At 39.5% G+C, this 22,398-nt stretch overlaps 2 protein-coding genes across 2 annotated transcripts; both read right to left on the minus strand.

The window, feature by feature from the left end:
• Window positions 1-15,388: 15,388 nt before the first annotated feature.
• LOC112770247 (uncharacterized) lies at window positions 15,389-16,935 on the minus strand. Its single transcript, XM_025814638.1, has 3 exons — window positions 16,612-16,935; window positions 16,321-16,536; window positions 15,389-16,168 (listed from the first exon to the last, which is right to left on the minus strand). Exons 1-3 carry the CDS (start codon window positions 16,933-16,935, stop codon window positions 15,389-15,391), a joined length of 1,320 nt encoding a protein of 439 aa, XP_025670423.1.
• A 3,876-nt stretch (window positions 16,936-20,811) lies between these two features.
• On the minus strand, window positions 20,812-21,504 carry LOC112770248 (uncharacterized). The gene is made up of 2 exons (XM_025814639.1): window positions 21,334-21,504; window positions 20,812-21,228 (listed from the first exon to the last, which is right to left on the minus strand). Exons 1-2 carry the CDS (start codon window positions 21,502-21,504, stop codon window positions 20,812-20,814), a joined length of 588 nt encoding a protein of 195 aa, XP_025670424.1.
• Between the last annotated feature and the right edge of the window lie 894 nt (window positions 21,505-22,398).

Genomic DNA, 22,398 nt, shown 5'->3' on the forward strand with positions numbered 1-22,398 from the left:
CTTATAGGGAACCTTAAATTGGCCAGATCCCGATCTATACTTCCGCGCTGTTCAATCACTCGATCTCCTCTATCGTAAAGCACTGTCTCCTTCTATGGGTTCCAAACAAAGCTTGCTAGTGACCCCCAACCCAACTTAACCCTACCTGTTAATGGATTTTGGTGCTTTCTTTTAATAAGAAATTCTATACTTTTTCCAAATTTCTCTCAATCGTTACTCTACTTTATTTATGAACCAACCCATGTATTTTTGATAATTTGAGTTTACAACCTGGTCCTTCAAGGCCCAGATTATTCTTTTCCCATCGAAGAAAGCTCCTTTACTCAAATATTACTAACACTTTTTTTATTATCACAATTTTTTCAATCTTTTCGAATTTTTATTTTACACTATCTTTCAATATTCTAAATAATCATGCTCCGAAAGTAAATTACACTATCAATGATAATAATTATACTATGAGATATTATTTAGTAGATGATATTTATTCTAAATGGACGACATTTGTCAAATCAATATCAAAAGTATAAGGAAAGAAGTGCAAGTTATTTGCACAATACCGAAAAGGGTAAAAAAAAAGGGACCTGGAGAGAGCATTCGAAGTGTTGCAAGGATGCTCTGCAATTATACATGGTCCAGCCTTACAAACATAATGAAAGCCTATATTATATTGCATAATATGATTGTTGAGAATGAAAAAGATACTTATGCAAAAAGATTTGCTCAAAACCTTAGAATACGAAGATGTAAAAAATGGCTTATGACAATCATAGTTGAAAAAAAAATTGTACCATACCATCAATTTTTTCAAAGAACTGCTGATTTTAAATTAGGCAAAAACATCGACAACTAAATCTATATGCACCCACCAAAATCCAAATACTAATATCCAACGTCTGTACAAAACACTCATCATTGTGTTTGGAATAGTGCTTCTTTTTTTTTTTTGAAAGAGAAGCTCAACCAAAAAGTGGAGCACAAAGGACTGCAGCATAGGAAAAACAAACAAACAAATGAACCAAAAAAGTGAAGCAACCGAAACAAATGTAGATATCCCATTGTCATCTCCGGTATTGCCATCAACAACAAATGGGATTTGCACCTAACCACTCCTTGTAGCTCAGAAAAGACAAGTTGATAATCTCCACAACCTCTTTTCCTTCATTCTGAAAAATCTTCCAGTTTCATTCCAACCATATGTTCCAAATGATTGCTCAAAACCACACCATCCATCTCTTGTGTTCCTCTTTCCTATTTGATATTTTTGTCCAAATTTCAAAATGCTCCTTCACCGTACCCGGACAAGCCCATTACATACCAACATATGATATCCAAGCACACCATACCTGCCACGAAAAGTTATAGCCAAGAAACAAGTGGTGATCATATTCAACACCTCTATTACATAAAACACATAAAGTATCATCTTGGTAAATAACCCCAAACCGACTCAGTCTCTCCTTTATATTGACCCTGCCAGTCAAGATAACCAAACAAACAACTCCATTCTAGGTGGAACAAGCGCTTTCTAAATTGTCCTAGTAAAGCCATAGCTTGATATATCCTCCAAAACCATTTCCACCTGCAACACCTGCTCAAATGAGTTAGTAGAAAAAAATACCTTATTTATCATATTTCCACACAACTCTATGCTCTCTGCCATATGCAAGTTTGACTAGTCTCAAAGTATGGTGAAGGTTGTTCACTAGATCCAACTCCCATTGGAATAGTTCTCACCTCCATTGGAAGTTCCATATCCAAACTAACCGATCCCAAAACCCACAGACCCCTATCACTGATCCTTTTTAGTTTGAATCTGAGAAGAGTCTTAGAAAACGACCTTTCAGACAACCTTCATGAATCCAAACATCCTTCCAAAAATGAGTACGTCTCCCATCACCCGCCTTCAAAGACAAACCAGTAATGATCTTCTGCCTAACTTCTTGATTCTTAAACTGTAACTGACAAATATCCTTCCATGGACCGTCCTGAACAGGTAAATCCTAGGAGGACAAAAGCTCATTTAGATTCAGGTTATTATATGAGCAGACCACCCTCTTCCACAACATATGCTCCTCCTTAGAGAATCGCCACCACCACTTAAACAAAAGAGCTGTGTTGCGAATCATAGCATCCCCAACTCCCAACCCGCCTAATCTTTTAGGAGCCTGCACTACCTCCCACTTAACCAAGGCCATACCATTCCTTCCATCCTCCTTACTCCATAGAAATCTTCTCTACAAGGAAATCAGTTTCTCTGCAACAACCTTCAGCATCTTATACAAGCTCAAATAATAAACCGAAAGACTATTCAACACAAATTTGATAAGCACCAAGTTACCAACTTTATTAACTGCCTTGGCTTTCCAGAGGCTAAGCTACTCCTCCACCTAGTCTATTATTGGCTTCCATGTCTTAATCAGCCTTGGGTTTGCACCTAGTGAGATCCCCATATATTTAACTGGAAAAGTGGCTTGCTTACAGCCCAACACACTACACATACGTTGTACCCACTGCTCACCACAGTTAATAGAAATCAAGCTAGATTTATCAAAATTAATACTTAAATATGACATCAACTCAAAGCAACGAAACATCCTCCTGTAATTCTTGATGGTCTCTTCCTCGGTAGGGCAGAACAAAATAGTATCATCTGCAAACTGAAGATATAACAACTCAATATGATCTCTCCCAACCAACAATGGCGATATGCATCCATTTCTGACAGCCTCTCCAATCATCTTATGTAGGACATCAACAACCAGTAGAAATAGAAATAGAGACAGAGGATCACCTTGTCGCAGGCCCCTTTCCATCTTGAACGGCTTAGACGGCGAGCCGTTTATCAAAATTGACATAGAACACATACTGACACACTCCATAACCCATCCCCTCAATTTCTGTCCAAATCCCATCTTCTGCAACACAAGGTCAACAAAATTTCACTTAACTCTATCATATGCTTTTTGGAAGTCTAACTTTATTATTGCCGCTTCCTTCTTCCTCAGTTTGATCCACTGAAACGTTTCGCATGCGATAAGAGCCCTATCATGAATTTTCCAACCCTTGACAAATGAACTCTACATCTCACCTACTATCCCTAGCATAATTTCTCTCATTTTCCTAATGAGCATTGATGAGCGGATAATTTATACGCTTTTTGGCATTGTTTTTAGGTAGTTTTTAGTATGTTTTAGTTAGTTTTTATTATATTTTTATTAGTTTTTATTCAAAAATCACATTTCTGGACTTTACTATGAGTTTGTGTATTTTTCTATGATTTCAGGTATTTTCTGGCTAAAATTGAGGGACCTGAGCAAAAATCTGATTCAGAGGCTGAAAAAGGACTGCAGATGCTGTTGGATTCTGACCTCCCTGTACTCTAAGAGGATTTTCTGGAGCTACAGAAGCCCAATTGGCGCGCTCTCAATTGCGTTGGAAAGTAGACATCCTGGGCTTTCCAGCAATATATAATAGTCCATACTTTGCCTGAGATTTGATGGCCCAAATCGTCGTCCCAAGTCAGTATAGAAATTCTGGCGTCAAAACGCCAGAACTGGCATGAAAGCTGGAGTTAAACGCTCAAACTGGCACAAAAGCTGGCGTTTAACTCCAAGAAAGGTCTCTACATGTGAAAGCTTCAATTCTCAGCCCAAGCACACACCAAGTGGGCCCCGGAAGTGGGTTTCTACACTAACTATTCTAGCTTACTCATTTTCTGTAACCCTAGGTCACTAGTATACTATAAAAACTACTTTTAGTGATTCATCTTGTACCTCATGACACTTTACACGTTTCATATTGTATTTTTGATGGCATGAGTCTCTAAACCCCACGATTAGGGGTGAGGAGCTCTGCTGTGTTTTGATGAATTAATGCAATTACTATTGTTTTCCATTCAATCACGCTTGCTTCTATTCTAAGATATTCATTCGCACTTCAACCTGATGAATATGATGATCCGTGACACTCATCATCATTCTCACCTATGAACACGTGCCTGACAACCACCTCCGTTCTACATGCAATCAAGCTTGAATGTGTATCTCTTGGGTTTCTAATCTAAGATTGGAACCTTCGTGGTATAGGCTAGAATTATTGGCGGCCATTCCTGAGATCCGGAAAGTCTAAACCTTGTCTGTGGTATTTCGAGTAGGATCTGGGAAGGGATGACTATGACGAGCTTCAAACTCACGAGTGATGGGCGTAGTGACAGACACAAAAGGATCAATGGATCCTATTCCAGTATGAGTGAGAACCGACAGATGATTAGCCGTGCGGTGACAGCGCATTTGGACCATTTTCACTGAGAGGACGGATGGTAGCCATTGATAACGGTGATCCACCAACATACAGCTTGCCATGGAAGGAGCCTTGCGTGTGTGAAGAAGAAGACCGTAGGAAAGCAGAGATTCAGAAGACAGAGCATCTCCAAAACCTCAACTTGTTCTCCATTACTGCATAACAAGTATTTATTTCATGTTCTTTTACTTTTTACAATTAAATATGAGAATTATTGATATCCTAATTAAGAGTTACAAGATAGCCATAGCTTGGTGTCAATTGCATGCTTTTATTTTCTTTCAATTTTTCGAATTTGCATGTTCTTAGTTCTTTCTTGATCTTTAAAAATTTTAAGTTTGGTGTCTTCTTTGTGTTTTCCTTCAAATTTTTGAAAATTTGTGTTTGATTTTCTAAAAATTTTAAGTTTGGTGTCCCTTGTGCTTTTATTTACTTAAAAACTTTTCAAAAATTTGTTCTTGGTGTTCATCTTGATCTTCAAAGTGTTCTTGGTGTTCATCTTGACATTCAAAATTTTCTTATTTATTCTCTTTGTTTTGATCTAAAATTTCTAAGTTTAGTGTAATTTGTTGTTTTTCTCTTTCCTCATTAAAATTTAAAAAAAAAATAAAAAAATATCTTTTTCTTATTTTACTCATAAATTTCGAAATTTTGCATTAAATTAGCCAAAGATTTTCAAAATCATATCTTTTTTTAGTCAAGTCAAAATTCTAATTTCAAAAATTGATCTTTTCAAATCTTTTTCAAAAATCAAATCTTTTTAATTTCTTCAATCATATCTTTTCAATCATATATTTTTTTATTAAATTGCAATCATATCTTCTCAATCATATCTTTTTCAAAATAATTTCCAATTATATCTTTTTGATTGCTAATTTCAAAATCTTTTTAATTAATTAATTAATTTAGTTTTCAATTTGCTTTTATTCCATTTTCTTCTAATTTTCGAAAATCATATCCAGAATTTTTCAAATCTTTTTAATTAATTAGCCATTTTAGCATTCGAATTATTTATTTATCTTTTTACTTTTTCTCTTAATTTTCGAAACTTTTATTTTATTTTTCATTTATTTCGTTTTATTTTATTCGGTTACTTCTAATTAAATAAAATAAAAATTTTAAAAATATAATTTATTTGCAATTCATATCAATTCTCTTTTCTCCATCATGGACATAAATGGAATTGAACAGTCCAGAAGGACTCTGGGGTCATATGCTAACCCCATTACAGCTGCATATGGGAGTAGCATCTGTATACCTCCCATCAAAGCAAGCAGTTTTGAGCTAAATCCTCAGCTTATTATCCTGGTGCAGCAAAATTGTCAGTATTCCAGTCTTCCACAGGAAGAACCTACTGAGTTTCTGGCACAGTTCCTACAAATTGCTGACACAGTACGTGATAAAGAAGTAGATCAGGATGTCTACAGATTGTTACTATTTCTATTTGCTGTAAAAGATCAAGCTAAAATGTGGTTAAATAACCAACCCACAACAAGCATAAAAACATGGAGACAGTTATCAGACAAATTCCTAAATCAATTTTACCCTCTAAAAAGGATGACACAGCTAAGGCTGGACATCCAAGGCTTTAAACAAGAGGATCATGAATCCCTTTATAATGCCTGGGAGAGGTATAGATGGATGCTGAGAAAATGCCCCTCTGAAATGTTTTTAGAGTGGATACAGTTAGACATCTTCTACTATGGGCTTACAGAAAGAGCTCAAATGTCTCTAGACTACTCAGCTGGTGGATCTATACACATGAGAAAGACGATTGAAGAGGCTCAAGAACTCATAGATACGGTTGCCAGAAATCAACATCTGTACTCAAGCAGTGAGTCCTCCATAAAAGAAGAGGCTAGGACAGTAACTACTAATCCTAATCCTCAAGAACAGATTGTTGAACTTAATCAGAAATTACTCCTTGTGACAAAACAATTAGCAGAATTTAAAGAGATGCTCCAGGATACTAAAAATGCTAACAAGAATATGGAAGCACAATTAAATCAGACTAGACAGCAGCTATCTAAATAGATAACAGAAGAATGCCAAGCTGTCCAATTAAGGAGCGAAAAGACATTGAATAAATCAGCTCAAAGTAGCAGAAAGCCAAGAAAGGAACAACTGACAGAGGATGACCAACCCACTGCCCAAAATCCCTCTGAGGACAGCAAGAGCCCAGAGAAAAATAATTCTGGCGTTCAAACGCCATAAAAGGGTAAAAGATTGGCGTTAAACGCCTAGTGGATGCCCACTTCTGGCGTTTAAAGGGAGAAAAGTTGGCGTTAAACACCCATTCCCTGCCCAGTTCTGGCGTTCAAACGCCAGAAAAGGGTGGGAAGCTGGCATTAAATGCCCATTCAGCACCCAATCCTGGCGTTCAAACGCCAATGAGGGATCAGACACCTGCAAGTGCTGATAGTAACCCCTCTAAGAAGGCTTCTCCAACCACCTCTGTAGGGAATAAACCTGCAGCAACTAAGGTTGAAGAATATAAAGCCAAGATGCCTTATCCTCAAAAACTCCGCCAAGCGGAGCAGGATAAACAATTTGCTCGCTTTGCAGACTATCTCAGGACTCTTGAGATAAAGATCCCATTTGCAGAAGCACTTGAGCAAATACCCTCTTATGCTAAGTTCATGAAAGAGATCTTAAGTCATAAGAAGGATTGGAGAGAAACTGAAAAGGTGTTTCTCACTGAAGAATGCAGTGCAGTCATTCTGAAAAGCTTACCAGAGAAGCTTCAAGATCCAAGAAGTTTTATGATACCATGCACATTAGAGGGTGCTTGCACCAGGACAACTCTATGTGACCTTGGAGCAAGTATCAACCTAATAGCTACATCCACTATCAGAAAGCTTGGCTTGACTGAAGAAGTCAAACCAACCCGGATATGTCTTTAACTTGCTGATGGCTCCATTAAATATCCATCAGGCATAATTGAGGACATGATTGTCAAGATTGGGCCATTTTCCTTCCCCACTGACTTTGTAGTGCTAGAAATGGAGGAGCACAAGAGTGCAACTCTCATTCTAGGAAGACCTTTCCTAGCAACTGGACGAACTCTTATTGATGTACAAAAAGGGGAAGTGACCCTGAGAGTCAATGAGGATGAGTTCAAGTTAAATGCTGTCAAAGCTATGCAGCATCCAGACACATCAAATGACTGCATGAGCATTGATATTATTGACTCTTTGGTGGAAGAGATCAATACAACTGAAAGTCTCGAATCAGAGCTAGAGGACATCTTTAAAGATGTTCAGCCTGATCTGGAGAAATCAGAGGAAATAAAAGCACCTCTAAAAATTCCTCAGGAAGAGGATAAGCCTCCTAAACCCGAGCTCAAACCACTACCACCATCCCTGAAATATGCATTTCTGGGAGAAGGTGACACTTTTCCAGTGATCATAAGCTCTGCTTTAAATTCACAGGAAGAGAAAGCACTAATTCAAGTGCTAAGGACACACAAGACAACTCTTGGGTGGTCCATAAGTGATCTTAAGGGCATTAGCCCAGCAAGATGCATGCACAAGATCCTATTGGAGAATGATGCTAAGCCAGTGGTTCAACCACAGAGGCGGCTAAATCCAGCCATGAAGGAGGTGGTGCAGAAAGAGGTCACTAAGTTACTAGAGGCTGGGATTATTTATCCTATTTCTGATAGCCCCTGGGTAAGCCCTGTCCAAGTTGTACCCAAAAAGGGAGGCATGACAGTGGTTCACAATGAAAAGAATGAACTGGTTCCTACAAGAACAGTTACAAGGTGGCGTATGTGTATTGACTACAGAAGGCTCAATACAGCCACCAGAAAGGATCATTTTCCTTTACCATTCATAGACCAGATGCTAGAAAGACTAGCAGGTCATGACTATTACTGCTTTTTGGATGGCTATTCGGGCTACAACCAAATTGTAGTAGATCTTCAGGATCAAGAGAAAACAGCATTCACATGTCCTTCTGGAGTATTTGCCTACAGAAGGATACCTTTTGGTCTGTGCAATGCACCTGCAACCTTTCAGAGGTGCATGCTTTCTATTTTCTCTGATATGGTGGAAAAATTTTTGGAAGTCTTCATGGATGACTTCTCAGTATTTGGAGACTCATTCAGCTCCTGTCTTGACCATTTAGTACTTGTTCTGAAAAGATGCCAAGAGACCAACCTAGTTTTAAACTGGGAAAAATGTCAATTTCTGGTGACTGAAGGAATTGTCCTTGGGCATAAAATTTCAAACAAGGGAATAGAGGTGGATCAAGCTAAGGTAGAGGTAATTGAAAAATTACCACCACCTGCCAATGTAAAAGCAATCAGAAGCTTTCTAGGCCATGCAGGATTCTATAGGAGGTTTATAAAGGATTTTTCGAAAATAGCAAAACCTCTGAGCAATCTGCTAGCTGCTGACACGCCATTTGTGTTTGACACAGAGTGTCTGCAGGCGTTTGAGACCCTGAAAGCTAAGCTGGTCACAGCACCAATCATCTCTGCACCAAACTGGACATTACCATTCGAACTAATGCGTGATGCCAGTGACCATGCCATTGGTGCAGTGTTAGGACAGAGGCATAACAAGCTTCTGCACGTCATTTACTATGCTAGCCGTGTTCTAAATGATGCACAGAAGAATTACACAACCACAGAAAAAGAGTTACTTGCAGTGGTTTATGCCATTGACAAGTTTAGATCCTGTTTAGTAGGTTCAAAAGTGATTGTGTATACTGACCATGCTGCTCTTAAATACCTACTCACAAAGCAGGATTCAAAACCCAGGCTCATAAGATGGGTGTTGCTTCTGCAAGAGTTTGATATAGAAATAAGAGACAGAAAAGGGACAGAGAACCAGGTAGCTGATCTCCTGTCCCGGATAGAACCAGTAGCAGGGGCATCCCTCCCTCTTACTGAGATCTCTGAAACCTTTCCGGATGAGCAACTTTTTGCCATTCAGGAAGCATCATGGTTTGCAGACATTGCGAATTATAAAGCTGTGAGGTTCATACCCAAAGAGTATAGTAGGGTGCAAACAAAAAAACTAATTTCAGATGCAAAGTACTACTTATGGGATGAACCATATCTCTTTAAGAGATGTGCAGACATAATGATCTGCAGATGCGTACCCAGAGAAGAGGCACAGAAGATCCTATGGCACTGCCATGGATCACAGTATGGAGGACATTTCGGAGGTGAGCGAATAGCCACTAAGGTCCTCCAATGTGGCTTCTACTGGCCTACTCTCTATAGAGATGCCCGAGAGTTTGTGCGTAACTGTGACAGTTGTCAAAGAGTTGGCAACTTGCCTCATGGTTATGCCATGCCTCAATAAGGGATCTTAGAGATTGAGTTGTTTGATTTATGGGGTATTGACTTCATGGGTCCCTTCCCACCATCATACTCAAACACTTACATTTTGGTGGCAGTAGACTATGTATCTAAATGGGTAGAAGCAATTGCCACACCCACTAATGATACTAAGACCGTACTGAAATTCCTCCATAAACATATCTTCAGCAGATTTGGCGTCCCCAGAGTACTAATCAGTGACGGGAGCACTCATTTCTGCAATAAACAGCTATACTCTGCTATGGTACGATATGGAATTAGCCATAAAGTAGCAACTCCATATCACCCACAGACAAATGGGCAGGCTGAAGTCTCTAATAGAGAACTAAAAAGAATCCTGGAATGGACTGTAATTGGACATAGAAAGGATTGGGCAAAAAGCTTGGAGGATGCTCTGTGGGCATACAGAACAGCATTCAAGACTCCTATAGGAACCTCTCCATACCAGCTTGTGTATGGCAAGGCCTGTCATTTACCCATGGAACTGGAACATAAGGCCTACTGGGCAACCAGATTCCTAAACCTGGATGCTAAGTTAGCTGGAGAAAAAAGATTGCTCCAGCTGAATGAGCTAAAGGAATTCAGGCTCAATGCTTTTGAAAATGCTAAAATTTATAAGGAGAAAGCAAAAAAGTGGCATGACAAGAAACTGTCATCTAGAGTCTTTGAACCAGGACAAAAGGTTCTGCTCTTCAACTCTAGGCTCAGACTATTCTCCGGGAAATTGAAATTCCGGTGGAGGGGACCATATGTGATCACAAGTGTATCACCGTATGGATATGTTGAGCTTCAGGATATTGATTCTGATAAAAAGTTCATTGATAATGGACAGAGAATCAAACATTATCTTGAAAGCAATTTTGAGCAAGAATGCTCAAAACTGAGGCTTGAATAAAGCTCAGTCAAGGTCCAGCTAAAGACAATAAAGAAGCGCTTGCTGGGAGGCAACCCAGCCATTAGCAGGTTATTTATTTTACTTAATACTTAGAGAAGTTTAATATAAATTCTCTTCAAGATTAATCATCAAAATTGAAGGAATTCACAGAGTTATAGAAAGATTCAGCGCAAAAAGCAGAGAAAATGAGCTCCCTGGCAAGAAAACGCCAGTAAGGAGCATTTTGGGCGTTTAACGCCAGTAAAGGTACCATTTTGGGCGTTAAATGCCAGAATGGGTACCATTCTGGGAGTTTAACGCCAGAATTACAGCATCCTGGGCATTCAGAAAAATGCCCAATAACAAAGGATTTCTGGCGTTTAACGCCAGCCAGGGTACCTGGCTGGGCATTAAACGCCCACAATGGCCAACTTATGGGCGTTAAGCGCCAGAATAGATACCATTCTGGGCGTTTAACGCCAGAAAGACAGGGGGAAAGGATTTTGTTTTCCAATTCAAAATTTTTCAAATTTTCATGTTTTGACTCATAATTTTCTGCATAAACATGTTTCAATCTTTCATCATTCACCATCAATTTTCAAAAAAAAAAAATTCAACACTTTTCTAAATTTCTTTTCAAATTACCTTCAAATCCTTCCCAAATCTTCTTCAAAAAACTCAAGTATCTTTTCAATTTCTTTCCAAATCTTTTCAAACTCATCATATCATCTCTTATTTCTTAGATGCATAAACAAATTTTCAGATTTAACCTCTTTATATCCTTTTCAATTAAAAATCTCATCTTTTTCATATCATGATTTTATTTTCTTCCACCAATCATATCTCTATGTCATATCTCTTTCAAAATTTTCGAAATCCCTCCCCTCCTCTTATAAATACACATTCGGCCATCCCCTCCTCTCCACCATTCGAATTTGCCTCTCCTCCTCTCTCTCCCCTTTCCTTTCTTTTGCTTGAGGGCAAGCAAACCTCTAAGTTTGGTGTGTTTTTCCGTGATCACTGAGCTAAGACTCATCAAGATCATGGCTCCTAAAACAAACCAATTCAAGAGGCAAGAAAGAGAATACTCCAAAGAGTCTTTGGAATCAAGAGAGGTTCTTCACCAAAGAACATGCAGACCATTACCATAAAATAATGGGTCTAAGATCAGTGATCCCAGAAGTTAAATTCAATCTGAAAGAAGACGAATATCTGGAGATCCAAGAGCAAATTCGAAACAGAGGATGGGAAATTCTAGCTAATCATGAAACAAGGGTTGGAAGAAACATGGTTCAGGAGTTCTATTCAAATCTGTGGCTGACAGATAAGCAGAGAATAACTGGAACCGCCTTTCTTACCTACCGAACCATGGTCAGAGGAAGGATTATTTACTTCCATCTGGACAAAATAAGAGAGGTCTTCAAATTGCCTCAACTACAAGATGATCCAGAATCCTTTAATAGGAGAATGGTGAGAGAAGATAAGGGGTTGGACCAAGTTCTAGAGGATATATGCCTCCCTGGAACTAAGTGGATAACCAATTCAAAAGGTGTCTCAAACCAACTCAAGAGAGGAGATCTCAAACCAGTCGCAAGAGGCTGGTTGGACTTCATTGGGCGTTCCATACTACCCACTAGCAACCGCTCTGAGGTCACTGTCAAAAGAGCGGTGATGATTCATTGTTTTATGCTGGGAAACGAAGTGGAGATTCATCATCTGATTTCTTGTGAGATTTACACAATTGCAAACAAGAACTCCACTGAAGCCAAATTGGCATACCCAAGGTTAATTTCTCTGCTATGTAAAGATGCTGGGGTGAGGATGGGAGTAGATGAATTCATCCCAATCAAACACCCAATCACCAAGAAGTCAATGGAAGGACAACAAGTGCAAGACAACTCTATCAAGAGGAGGGCGCAGGAGTTCCTCCCAGAAATCCCTTAAATTGACTACCGGACCCGCCTAGAAGCATCTGTCACCAAGCTGCAAGAAGCTGTGGATCAACTTAAGAAAGAATAGCAGAATCAAAACTGCATGCTCTGTAAGCTGCTTAAGGAACAGGAGAAGCAGGGGCGTGAGCTACAGGAGCTGAAGCGCCAGAAGCTCTCCCTTGAAGGACCAAACACCCCATAGATTGAAGGAGTATCCACTGCTCAAAATCAAGGTTGTTGAGTCCTAACTCTGTGATAACCTTTATTATTAGGAATCTATTTTAAGAGTCATTTATTTTTCTGTTTTTAATTTTCTGTCTTCTATTATTGGTTTGCTCTTATATTTATTTTTGAGTCTTATTTTCATTCCATGATTAATAAAATTTAAAAGTTTATGTCTTAAAGTTATGAATGTCCTATGAATCCATCACCTTTCTTAAATGAAAAATGTTTTTAATTGCAAAAAGAAAAAGAAGTACATGAATTTCGAATTTTAAAACAGATTAATTATTTTGATGTGGTGGCAATACTTTTTGTTTTTCTGAATGAATGCTTGAACAGTGCATATTTTTGATATTGTTGTTTATGAATGTTAAAAATGTTGGCTCTTGAAAGAATAATGAAAAGGGAGAAATGTTATTGATGATCTGAAAAATCATAAAAATGATTCTTGAAGCAAGAAAAAGCAGTGAATAAAAAAGGCTTGCAGAAAAAAATTATATGCGAAAAAAAAAAGAGAAAGAAAAAGAAAAAGCAAGCAGAAAAAGCCAATACCTCTTTAAACCAAAAGGAAAGGGTGAAAAAAAGGGATCCAAGGCTTTGAGCATCAGTGGATAGGGGGCCCACAGGAATAAAATCCTGGCCTAAGCGGCTAAACCAAGCTGCCCCTAACCATGTGCTTGTGGCGTGAAGGTGTCAAGTGAAAACTTGAGACTGAGCGGTTAAAGTCGTGGTCCAAAGCAAAAAGAGTGTGCTTAAGAGCTCTGGACACCTCTAATCGGGGACTCTAGCAAAGCTAAGTCACAATCTGAAAAGGTTCACCCAATTATGTGTCTGTGCCATTTATGTATCCGGGGGTAATATTGGAAAACAAAATGCTTAGGGTCACGGCCAAGACTCATAAAGTAGCTGTGTTCAAGAATCAACATACTGAACTAGGAGAATCAATAACACTATCTGAATTCTGAGTTCCTATAGATGCCAATCATTCTGAACTTCAAAGGATAAAGTGAGATGCCAAAACTGTTCAGAAGCAAAAAACTAACAGCCCCGCTCATCTAATTAAGACTAATCTTCATATATGTTTTTGGAATTCATGGTATATTCTATTCTTTGTATCCTATTTTATTTTCAGTTGCTTGGGGACAAGCAACAATTTAAGTTTGGTGTTGTGATGAGCGGATAATTTATACGCTTTTTGGCATTATTTTTAGGTAGTTTTTAGTATGTTTTAGTTAGTTTTTATTATATTTTTATTAGTTTTTATTCAAAAATCACATTTCTAGACTTTACTATGAGTTTGTGTGTTTTTCTGTGATTTCAGGTATTTTCTGGCTGAAATTGAGGGACCTGAGCAAAAATCTGATTCAGAGGCTGAAAAAGGACTGTAGATGCTGTTGGATTCTGACCTCCCTACACTCGAAGTAGATTTTCTACAGCTATAGAGACCCAATTTGCGCGCTCTCAATAGCGTTGGCAAGTAGACATCCTGGGCTTTCCAGCAATATATAATAGTCCATACTTTGCTCGAGATTTGATGGCTCAAATCGGCGTCCCAAGTCAGCATAGAAATTCTGGCGTCAAAACGCCAAAACTGGCATGAAAGCTGGAGTTAAACACCCAAACTAGCACAAAAGTTGGCGTTTAACTCCAAGAAAGGTCTCTACACATGAAAGCTTCAATGCTCAACCCAAGCACACACCAAGTGGGCCCCGGAAGTGGATTTCTACACTAACTATTCTAGCTTACTCATTTTCTGTAACCATAGGTCACTATTTTACTATAAAAACTACTTTTAGTGATTCATCTTGTACCTCATGACACTTTACACGTTTTATATTGTATTTTTGACGGCATGAGTCTCTAAACCCCATGATTGGGGGTGAGGAGCTCTGCTGTGTTTTGATGAATTAATGCAATTACTACTGTTTTCCATTTAATCACGCTTGCTTCTATTCTAAGATATTCATTCGCACTTCAACCTGATGAATGTGATGATCCGTGACACTCATCATCATTCTCACCTATGAACGTGTGCCTGACAACCACCTCCATTTTACATGCAATCAAGCTTGAATGTGTATCTCTTGGGTTTCTAATCTAAGATTGGAACCTTCGTGGTATAGGCTAGAATTATTGGCGGCCATTCCTGAGATCCGGAAAGTCTAAACCTTGTCTGTGGTATTCCGAGTAGGATCTGGGAAGGGATGACTATGACGAGCTTCAAACTCATGAGTGCTGGGCGTAGTGACAGATGCAAAAGGATCAATGGATCCTATTCCAGCATGAGTGAGAACCGACAGATGATTAGTCGTGCAGTGACAGCGCATTTGGACCATTTTCACTGAGAGGACGGATGGTAGCCATTGACAACGGTGATCCACCAACATACAGCTTGCCATGGAAGGAGCCTTGCGTGTGTGAAGAAGAAGACCGTAAGAAAGCAGAGATTCAGAAGACAGAGCATCTCCAAAACCTCAACCTGTTCTCCATTACTGCATAACAAGTATTTATTTCATGTTCTTTTACTTTTTACAATTAAATCTGAGAATTATTGATATCCTGACTAAGAGTTACAAGATAGCCATAGCTTGCTTCAAGCTGACAATCTCCGTGGGATCGACTCTTACTCACGTAAGGTATTACTTGGACGACCCAGTGCACTTGCTGGTTAGTTGTGCGGAATTGCAAAAGTGTGATTGTGATTTCTTGCACCAAGCATCTTTGAAATTACCTTATACACAGACCCGACATGCTAATCAGACGCAGATCTTTGATTTCCTTAGCACTAGTAAACTTGGGGGCCAGTGCCACCCATGTGACATTTGCATCTGTCGGAAACCTGGAAGATTGGAAGATGCCCAGTACCGCTGCCGTGAATTCAGAAACAATTTCATCCCAACACTTCTTTATGAAAATCATGTTGTACCTATCATTTCCTAGAGCCTTGGAAGATTCACAATCCCACACTCCCTCTTTAACCTCCTCAGGTGTTAGTTCCATCTCTAAAGCCAAAGCATCCTCCTCATTGGTCATTTCTACCAAACCATCTCTAAAACCCACCATAGAAGACTGCTCTTGATTATATAAACCCTTATAAAACTCCCTAATGGCAATCTTGATCCTAGCTTGATTTCTTATCAGTCTTCCATTAATAATCAGAGCATCAATTCTGTTATTCCTCCTTCTCGCGGAAGCTAAGTTGTGAAAATATCTCGTGTTTTTATCCATGTGCCTCGCATGCCTAGACCTCGACATCTGCTTCCAATGTAGTTCTTTCCTCACATACCATTTCTCGCAGCAAGTAACTAGCGCCTTCCTTCTTGCTTCCACTATTCCATCATAAGTCCCGTTACCGACGATGTCATCAATCTTCTTAATCTCTTCCTCATATTTCATGATTTTCTTGTCTATATCACCAAAATTGTCTCTATGCCATATTTCCAAAGGAACCGTCAAAGCCTTCAATTTATCGGTGAATTGCACCTCTTCTAACCCTCTCAATTCCACCTTGACCATTCTTAGAAATCCGTCATGTGTAAACCACAAATCTAGACTTTGGAATGGCCTCGGTCCGTCCCTTAGCCTCTTATCTTCCACTATAATCAGGCAGTGATCTGACAAACCCCGTGGACCACATCTTAAGCAATCTCTAAAAATACCTCCAGCCATTCCAAACTAACCAAAACTCTATCAATACGGCTATAGGAACGTCCTTTGAACCATGTAAACTTGCAGTCAGTAATCGGTAAGTCCACCAAACCCATGTCATTTATCCAATCTTTCAAATCTTGCGCCGACGGAGGTAAGCCATCAAAGCCTCGCCTTTCCTCCACTTGTGTAATCTCATTAAAGTCCCCCAAAAAACAACTAGGACCCTGAAACAAACCAGCCACATAACTCAATTCCTCCCACACAACAAGTTTCTAATCTCTAGAATGCGCACCATAGACCAAGAAAATGGCACAGTCAATAGAATTCTCCGACAAGACTCCTTCAACACACAACCATCTGTCACCTTTATAGCAATTTTTCATTCTAAAGAAATCATCATCCCACATTAACAACAACCCACCAGATGCACCTTCAGACCCCACATACTCCCACCCTGCACAACCATTTTCCCAAATTTTTAAAACATCAAATCTTGTCACTAACTGTCTTTTAGTCTCTATGAGGCGTAACATATTCAACCTATGTTTCCTCTTAAGGTCTTTCACCATTCGCATCTTCCTATCACCCCTTAACCCCCTAACATTCCATGAACTAACAATCATTTTAAAATATTGGTACACACCTTATTGTGACATTTGGGCCTGCTCCGTCTTACTTTAGCCTTTTGTTTTGCCAATCTTCTTCTCTGAGCAATTTTTTATTCTATTCTTGTAGAATAGCCATAATATCATCTTCTTCATTATATAGCATTGCTCCTTATTTCTTTGCTAAATCTCAGGTCCTTTGATTTTCCAACAGTTGCTCTTCCAATCTTTCACACTCATTACTACTGTCCTCATCATCACTGGCATGTCCTTCTTCCCTCATATGGTCCTCTCTGTCCCCATAGCCCTCTTCCATATTCTGAACTAGCAGATTTCTGTCACCAAAAGTATCGATTCCCAAGTCTTTATTAGCTAAGTTTGCATTAGCACCACCACCAATTTGATGGCCGGCACCATCACTGTGTCCCTCGTCAGCCCCTACGTTCACGTTGTCGTCCCCATGTACCCCCTCAACTAGTGTCACAGTGTCACCAACCAGTGCAACCTAATTTTCTAAAGTACAGCCCCCTTCCACCACCATTTTAGCTCCTCTTCTGGCAGTCTGATGAGTGGATATTTTATATGCTTTTTGGCATCATTTTCATATAGTTTTTATTATGTTTTGTTTAAGTTTTATTATATTTTCATAGGTTTTAGTGTAAAATTCATATTTTTGGATTCTACTTTGAGTTTGTGGGTTTTATGATGATTTTAGGTATTTTCTAGCTGAAATTGAGGAGTTTTGGCAAAGTCTAATTCAGAGACAGAGAAAGAATTGCAGATACTGTCAGGATCTGACCTCCATGCACTCGAAGGAGCATTTCTGGAGCTACATAAGTCCAAATGGCGTGAACTTAATGGATATGGAAATCTAACATCCAGAGCTTTCCAAAAATATATAATAATTCATACTTTGCTTTGGAAATGAAGGCCCAAAACTAGCGTTCAACGCCAGCCACTAACCTCATTCCTGGCGTCCAACACCCAGAAGGGAGTAGCTGGCGTCCAACACCCAAATAGAAGTCCCAAGCTGGCGTTCAACGCCCCTAAGGAGTCCTAGCACGTGGAGACACTCTAAACTCAGCCCAAACCTCACCAAGTGGGCCCAGAAAGTGGATTTTTGCACTACAAGATTAGCTTATCTTATTTCTGCAATCCTTAGTTAGCAGATTAGTATATATAGGAGAAAATCAACCATGTTTAGGAGCTCTCTCCAGCGTATCTTACATTCGAACACTATTCTATGTACAGTATAAGTCACCAACCTCCTAAGGTTAAGGTTAGGAGCTCTGCTGATTCTTATGAATTAATAATATCACTATTCTAATTCAACCTATGCTTGATTCTATTCTAAAATGTATCTTCGTTCTTCATCCTAATGGATTGGGAGTGTAACTTGACCGTCATCCCAATTCCACATGGGTTCTTGTAAGTCCTTGATGGGATATCATTGAACCACAAGCTTGATTATACATCTCTTTGACTGCTAATCTACAGCTTCGTTGGGGACTTCTCGAGACATCAGTTCAGCCGAGGTGCGGGGCAATTAGGGCCTTTGGAGTATAGGCTAGAACCCAAGGAGCAGCGTTCTCTGATCCGGAAGATCCGACCTTGTCTGTGGCATTTTGAGTAGGATCACCAAGTGAATGGACTGCTAGAGCTTCATCCTCGTTCAGATTGGATGACCGCTGACCCGGCGTTAATCATATACAACCTGCCATGGAATGAATCAATCAGAAATTGGAGTATATGGTGAGAAAAGTTGATCCAGAAGGAAGAAGCATCTTCGAAGCCTCAACCGTTCTCATACCATAGATTTCACACCTATTGATGAGCGGATATTTTATACGCTTTTTTACATCATTTTCATATAGTTTTTAGTAGTTTTTATTTAGTTTTTATAGGTTTTGGTGTTAAATTCATATTTTTGGATTCTACTATGAGTTTTTGTATTTTTGGACAATTTCAGGTATTTTATGGCTGAAATTGAGGAGCTGGAGCAGAAGTCTAATTCAAAGACAGAGAAAGCACTGCAGAAGTTGTCCAGATCTGACCTGCCTGCATTCGGAAGAGCTTTTCCGGAGCTACAAAAGTCCAAATCGAGCTCTTTCAACGGCTATGGAAAGCTGAATTCTAGAGCTTTCTAGCAATATATAATAGTTTATACTTTGCTTCGGAATAGAAGGCCTAAAACCGGCGTCCAATGCCAGCTTCCTGCCCCCTTCCAGGCGTCTAGCGCCCAAAGAGCAGAGCCTAGCGTCCAAAGGCCCAGAGAGGACCCCTAGCTGGCGTTTCACACCCAAAAAGCCTCATAGCACGTAGATCTCATCAAAGCTCAGCCCAAACACTCACCAAATCGGCCCAAGAAGTGGATTTTAGCACTAAATAGACTGTTTTACCATTACTAGTCATCTGTTTAGTATTTAAGGGATTTTATTTATGTAATTAGATATTTGGTTTTCACCCCGGGGATTCCCGGAAGTTCTGAGAACCTTTTACACCTCCCGCTGAGGGAGGTCTGCCATTAATTTCGTTTTTCATTGTTTTTACTTTCAGTATGAGTTTCTAAATCTCCTAGGTTGAGGGGAGGAGCCCTGCTAAGTCCTATGAATTAATAAAAGTACTATTGTTTCTTCTTCGATCCGTGTTTGATCTAACTCTAAGATGTATATTCCGATCTTCATCCTGATGAACAGGATGATCTAACCAATTAGCTCTATTCATCACATTAAGACGAACGTACCTGACAAACAACCACGTCTACTTGGGTTCGTGTGAGTACCTGGAAGAAAAGCACGAGCCAACATCTATGTTTATACATCTCTCAGATGGTTAATCTACAATTTCGTTGGGGACTTCTCGAGACACCAGTTCAGCCGATCTCTGGGGAGATTAGGGTCTCTGTGGTATAGGATAGAATCCAAAGAAGCAGTATTCTCTGATCCGGAAGATTCGACCTTGTCTGTGGCATTTTGAGTAGGATCGCCAAGAGAATGGATTGTTATGCGCTTCACCCTTTGTCAGATTGAATATCACGACCACTGGCCACGGCCATGTTCAACTTGTAGCAGAGGATATCAATGACCACGGGCAATGGTTTTGATCACTTACAGCCTACCATAGAAGAAGATCATTCACAAGCAAAGAAGACAGTAGTACCAGAGTTACTTCAGAGAGATAAAGCAACTCCAACTCTCAACTCTATTCCCAGCATATAATTCCTAAAAGCTAACTTCATAACAACCTTCTGATTCTACCTGACTAAGACCTGCAAGACAACCATAGCTTGCTTCAAGCCACAATCCTCGTGGGATCGACCCTAACTCGCTCAGGTATTACTTGGACGACCCAGTGCACTTGCTGGTACTACTGCTGTTGTACGAAACAGTGTGGGTTTTGCGTACACGCGCACCAAGTTTTTGGCGCCGTTGTCGGGGATTGTTGAGTTTGGCCAAACTGCCAGATTGTCTTGCTCCTTAGATCTGGTAATTTATTTTATTTTATTTTATTTGAGTATTTTATGTTTTTTTCTTCTTCCTCAATTTTCGAAAATTCTGAAAACTTTTTCAAAAATATTTTTTTTCTTTGTTCAATTTTTGTTCTTGGTATTGGGTCTTCCATGTTCTTGTTTCCTGTTTTTCAATTCCAAAAATTTTAAAACTTCTTCTTACACTATTTTTTAAAATATTTGTATTTTCTCTGTTTGAGACTTTCTGTTTGAGTCTTTTTTTTTTAACTTATAAAAATAATTCAAAATAAAGGTAAACATGCAGATTCGGAAATTAACACAGACATAAATAAAATAGAACTAATAAAAAGGAAGATCATACCAAGGTGGGTTGCCTCCCACCTAGCACTTTTCTTTAACATCCTTAAGTTGGACGGTCCATAGGCTCAATCCTCTTCCTTTGCTGGATCCTTCAAGAGGAAGATCTCCAGCTCCTTGTTGTTCTTAACTTTTACACCATGATACAGCTTTAGGCGGTGTTCATTGACTTTGAAGAAGGTAGGACTTGAGGGGTGACTTAGGTGGACAACGCCGTACGGTTCCACCTTCTCCAACATGTAGGGTCTATCCCATCTTGACCTCAGCTTGCCCGGCATTAACCTCAGCCTTGAGTTGTAGAGAAGAACTTGATCCCCAACTCTAAACTCTCTTCTCTTGATGTTCTTGTCATGTACCGCCTTCACCTTTTCCTTGTAGAGTCTTGAGTTCTCATACGTTTCTAGTCGAAGGCACTCCAATTCCTCCAGTTGTAATTTTCTTTCAATTCTGGCTCCTCCCAATCCAGAGTTGCATTCCTTCACAGCCTGGTAAGCTTTGTGTTCCACTTCTACCGGAAGGTGACAAGCCTTTCCTTAGACTAGGCGGAACAGACTCATGCCAATGGGTGTCTTGTAGGCTGTCCGATAGACCCATAGCGCATCTCCAAGCCTAGAGCTCCAGTCCCTTCTATGAGGTTTAACAATCTTCTCTAGTATACGCTTGATCTCTCTATTAGACACCTCGGCTTGGCCATTTATTTGGGGATGGTAAGACGTCGCCACCTTGTGAATGATGCCATGTTTCTTCAACAGACCTGTCATTCTTCTCTTACAAAAATGAGAGCCTTGATCACTCACGATTGCTCGTGGTGATCCAAAGCGACAAATAATATTTTTCCTAACAAAATAAACAATAACGTTAGCATCATCAGTACGGATAGAAATTGCTTCCACCCATTTAGAAACATAAGCTAACAGAATGTATAAGAAACCGTTCGAGTTTGGAAATGGACCCATGAAATCACTACCCCAAACATAAAAAATTTCACAAAACAACAAAAGTTGTTAGGGCATCTCATCCCTCTTGGATATGTTTCCAAACCTTTGGCATTGGTGGCAAGAGTCACAGAAAATATTAGCATCCTTAAAAAGTGTGGGCTACCAAAATCCGCAGTCTAAGATTTTTCTTGCAGTTCTTCGAGGACCAAAGTGTCCACCACTCTCAGAAGAGTGGCATGCCTCTAAAATAGACTAGATTTCGGATTGTGGAACACACCTTCTAATTATTTGGTTAGCACCACATCTCTACAAATATGGGTCATCCCATATGTAATATTTGGACTCGCTCTTGAGCTTGTCCTTCTGGTGCTTAGGAAAATTTGGAGGGAAGGTGCGACTAACTAAATAATTAGCTATGGGTGCATACCAAGGAACCACCTCAGATATTGCTTGCAAGCTATCAAGTGGAAATGCACCATTGATAGGAGTGGAGTCACTTTTAATATGTTCTAGGCGACTCAAGTGGTCCGCCACCAAATTCTAGGAACCACTCCTATCTTTGATCTCTAAATAAAACTCTTGCAATAACAATATCCAACGGATTAACCTTGGTTTGGACTCTTTCTTAGCTAATAAGTATTTCAAAGCCGCGTGGTCTGAATATACTACCACTTTGGTTCCAAGTATATAAGCTCAGAATTTATCCAAAGCAAAAAC

This window comes from Arachis hypogaea, chromosome 18, assembly GCF_003086295.3.
Source record: "Arachis hypogaea cultivar Tifrunner chromosome 18, arahy.Tifrunner.gnm2.J5K5, whole genome shotgun sequence".
NCBI classification, from domain to species: domain Eukaryota; kingdom Viridiplantae; phylum Streptophyta; class Magnoliopsida; order Fabales; family Fabaceae; genus Arachis; species Arachis hypogaea.